General features: G+C 38.9%; 1 protein-coding gene across 1 annotated transcript in view; it reads right to left on the bottom strand.

Moving 5' to 3' along the window:
• Positions 1 to 3587, bottom strand: part of LOC106870944 (uncharacterized) — a 25699-nt gene that overhangs the window by 6973 nt on the left and 15139 nt on the right. The window contains exons 3-4 of the mRNA XM_014917190.2: positions 2407 to 2515; positions 670 to 838 (exon numbers count right to left, since the gene is read on the bottom strand). Of these exons, the coding sequence (XP_014772676.1) occupies positions 670 to 838; positions 2407 to 2515 (278 nt within the window). The remainder of the gene's footprint in view (positions 1 to 669; positions 839 to 2406; positions 2516 to 3587) is intronic.

Genomic DNA, 3587 nt, shown 5'->3' with positions numbered 1-3587 from the left:
CCCGTAAACGAGCGGTTCGGCAAAAGAGTCCAATAGAATAAGTACCAGGCTTTAAAAAATCAAGACCTGGGGTCGATTCATTCGGCTAAAAATTCTTCAAGGTGGTGCCCCAGCATAGCCGCAATCTAATGTCTGAAACAAGTAAACAGATTAAAGATAAAAGATAATGGGCGCAGGGTGGCTGTGTGGTAAGAAGCTTGCTTACCAACCACATGGTTCCGGGTTCAGTCCCACTGCGTGGCACCTTAGGCAAGTGCCTTCTACTATGGCCTCAGGCCGATCAAAGCCTTGTGAGTGGATTTGGTAAGCGGAAACTGAAAGAAACCCGTCTTATATGTGTGTGTGTGTGTGTGTGAATGTGCTTGTGCGTATATGTTTGTGTTTGTCTCTCACACCATCGGTTATCAAGCGATGGTGGGAGGGACAAACACGAACACATATAGTAGTTCGGCACACATATAGTAGTTCGGCAAAAGAGACCCGATAGAATAAGTACTAGGCTTACAAAGAATAAATCCTGGGGGGGGGGTCGATTTGTTCGACCATAAGGCGGTGCTCCAGCGTGGCCGCAGTCAAATGACTGAAACAAATAAAAGAATAAAAAGAATATTTGAGGTGGGCCTTGTGCCACTCTTAGAAATTAAGAACATAGAATGCTTATCTGGTTACCTGCCAAATTTGCCGAACGTTATCTGGCCCAAGGTTGGATAAGGATGCTGGTTACTTTCCATGTACTCCGAGTACCTGTCCACCAGTATACACCAGTTCTTTGATAAAGTTATTCCCGTAAAAGTTGATAAAGCACAGCCTAAGGTGATAACCAGTATTCCGATCCATCCTGAAACGATGACCGCAGCGTTAACATTATCAATTACAATCGGTAATTACAAATATGATGAAATAAATATGGTTTCTCTTCCAGACAGAGGGGGGTAGCGACTTTTGAGGGGAAGGGCTTTAATCAAAATTACATTGACTCTCTACAGTTAACTGGGACATTATTTTATCGACCCAGAAGAAATGAACTGCAAAAGTTGATTCTGGCGCATTTTGAATTCAGAACCTTAAAAGTAGTAGTAGTAGTAGTAGTAGTAGTAGTAGTAGTAGTAGTAGTAGTAGTAGTAGTAGCAGCAGCAGCATTAGTAGTAGTAGTAGTAGTAGTAGCAGCAGCATTAGTAGTAGTAGTAGTAGTAGTAGCAGGAGCAGCAGCAGCAGCAGCAGTAGTAGTAGTAGTAGTAGTAGTAGTAGTAGTAGTACAATACCCCTCAAACACACAAATCTGATGTGCCACTTTGAGGCTTCCAATGGCAAAGAACCCAAACCAATTTATTCCTTTTAACTATTTCTGATGATTGTTGAATTTCCTTCTCAATTTCTGGCATGAAACTGTTTTGCAATTTAGCTTTCATGAAACTATAATATATTATGTAAATAATCCTTTCTACTATAGGCACAAGGCCTGATTTTTTTTTTTTTTTTTTTTTTTTTTTTTTTTTTTTCGAGTGGGCGAAGTCAATCAGATCGACCCCAGTACTTGACTGGTGCTTAATTTATCGACCCCGAAAGGATGTAAAGCAAAGTCGACCTCGGTGGAATTTAAAGACGTACGAAATGCCGCTATGCATTTTTCCCGGCGTGCTAACGATTCTGCCAGCTTGCCACCACCTTTATATAAATATGATTATATAAATAATAATATACGGACTCTGTTACTTAACATATGAGCGCCTGCATTTTTCTGGTACATGAAGTTTTTCGCACACACATACATATACACACACATACATATACACACACATACATATACACACACATACATATACACACACATACATATACACACACATACATTCATATAGATAGATAGATAGATAGATAGATAGATAGATAGATATGCAGGCGTGCGCTTATAGATATATATATGTATGCGTGTGTGTGTGTGTGTGTGTGTGTGTGTGTGTGTCCTGGGGTTGACTTTAAACTGCATGCAGTAGTGTGGTTCTAGTTCTTAAGTCTACTCTGACCTGTCAGGGTCTCGATTATGCGTTAACTAGTAGATGTGATGATAATCCATCAGAGCAGATATACCCCTGGTTGGTGTCATAACGCGCTTTAAAACCACCGGTGGTGAGGAACCCCAGCTATGGTCACAGCATCCTTCAAGGAGAAGAGCACTCTGATATAAAAACCTGCGCTTTCTTGTGATTATTAATCATCTCGCTTCGGCCTGTCACTGGGTACTAATCACATAGAGCCAGAGAATGGTACTCTATCAAAGATGAATTAAATTACTGAAGCTCTGGGGTTCGATGTAATTGACCTTTATCACCCCACCTTGTTTCTGCTGCATTATGCCGATGTGCTTATGTGTCTGTGCTAATGTAATTCCGCTTGTAGTTTTCTTACCCGTATCTTCCAGAGCCTTAGGTAGAGTAAGCAGACCAGTTCCGGCAATTTCTCCAATAATAAATATACTTGCCGTAATGTAGGAAATACCACGATGTGAAGATGAAGCCTGTAAAATTTAAGATTTTAGAAAACTGTCATGAGAAATACTAATTCATGAAAACAAACACAAAGTCACACCAACCAACACATTTAAACACAAATTTCTTGTTTCGGTATATTTTTACTAAATAGTTCTAGAAACGATTATAAAATCAGTATAGAGGCATTCATGTGATTCTTTCCAACGTCAACTTTGTCTCTTCTTCTCTGCTCGATCAATGAAGTACCAGTCAAGTACAGAAGAATGATTTAATCGGAGATAAATATCAAGACATTACGTCACTTGACAGTGAAAGCTTGCAAAAGCCAAAGATGTCGCTACGTCGCTTTCAATTAAGTCAAGAAATTGAGTTTATATATTGTTCAAATAAAAATTTGTCATTTGTCGCCTTCGGTATTCAATGGACTGTGTTGTTTTAATGAAAAGAAAGGGATATTTCAGGACAAGTGGCTTTGTAGGTTTAATGCCAACTGCTATTCCTTATCTGTTGCAAGCATTGAAATCAAGCTCCTGGCCAGGAGCTACCATGATCAACTCTACATTTACCCCACTCACTTTAATGTCAAAATATAATATTAAACCCGCTACCGTCATTCCCCATCCTTCTTTCCAAAATCCCTAGACTCAGATCCAATCTAAATATCTACTGATTGTCATTGAATGATACATAAACCACACGTCTGTGTCTCTCTGAATATATCGATTCCTAGAATCTGGCAGCTACTTATTTCATTGATAACAGCAGGATGAACGATAAACTCGATCCTGGAAAAATCATATTAATATTTATACGATAATTTTCTGACTCGGAATTCACTTGAAAAGTAAATAGTTTATACTTCAATAAATCTTTTCTTGACACCACCTGCGTATAGATAGATAGATAGATAGATAGATAGATAGATAGATAGATAGATAGATAGATAGATAGATAAAGACAATCTGACGAGACGTTGTAAAGCTAAGCGCTTTATGGACCCAAAACCTTGGGTAACCCTAGAAACCGGCGATAACTGTCTTTAAATACTCTACTGCTCTGTTGCTAAGAGCGTACTTCTATTTCGGATTTATGATTTCT

The sequence above is a fragment of the Octopus bimaculoides genome, chromosome 2 (assembly GCF_001194135.2).
Source record: "Octopus bimaculoides isolate UCB-OBI-ISO-001 chromosome 2, ASM119413v2, whole genome shotgun sequence".
NCBI classification, from domain to species: Eukaryota; Metazoa; Mollusca; class Cephalopoda; order Octopoda; family Octopodidae; genus Octopus; species Octopus bimaculoides.
The sequence above is the reverse complement of the archived record's forward strand: the minus strand, read 5'-3'. Positions and strand labels throughout refer to the sequence as shown.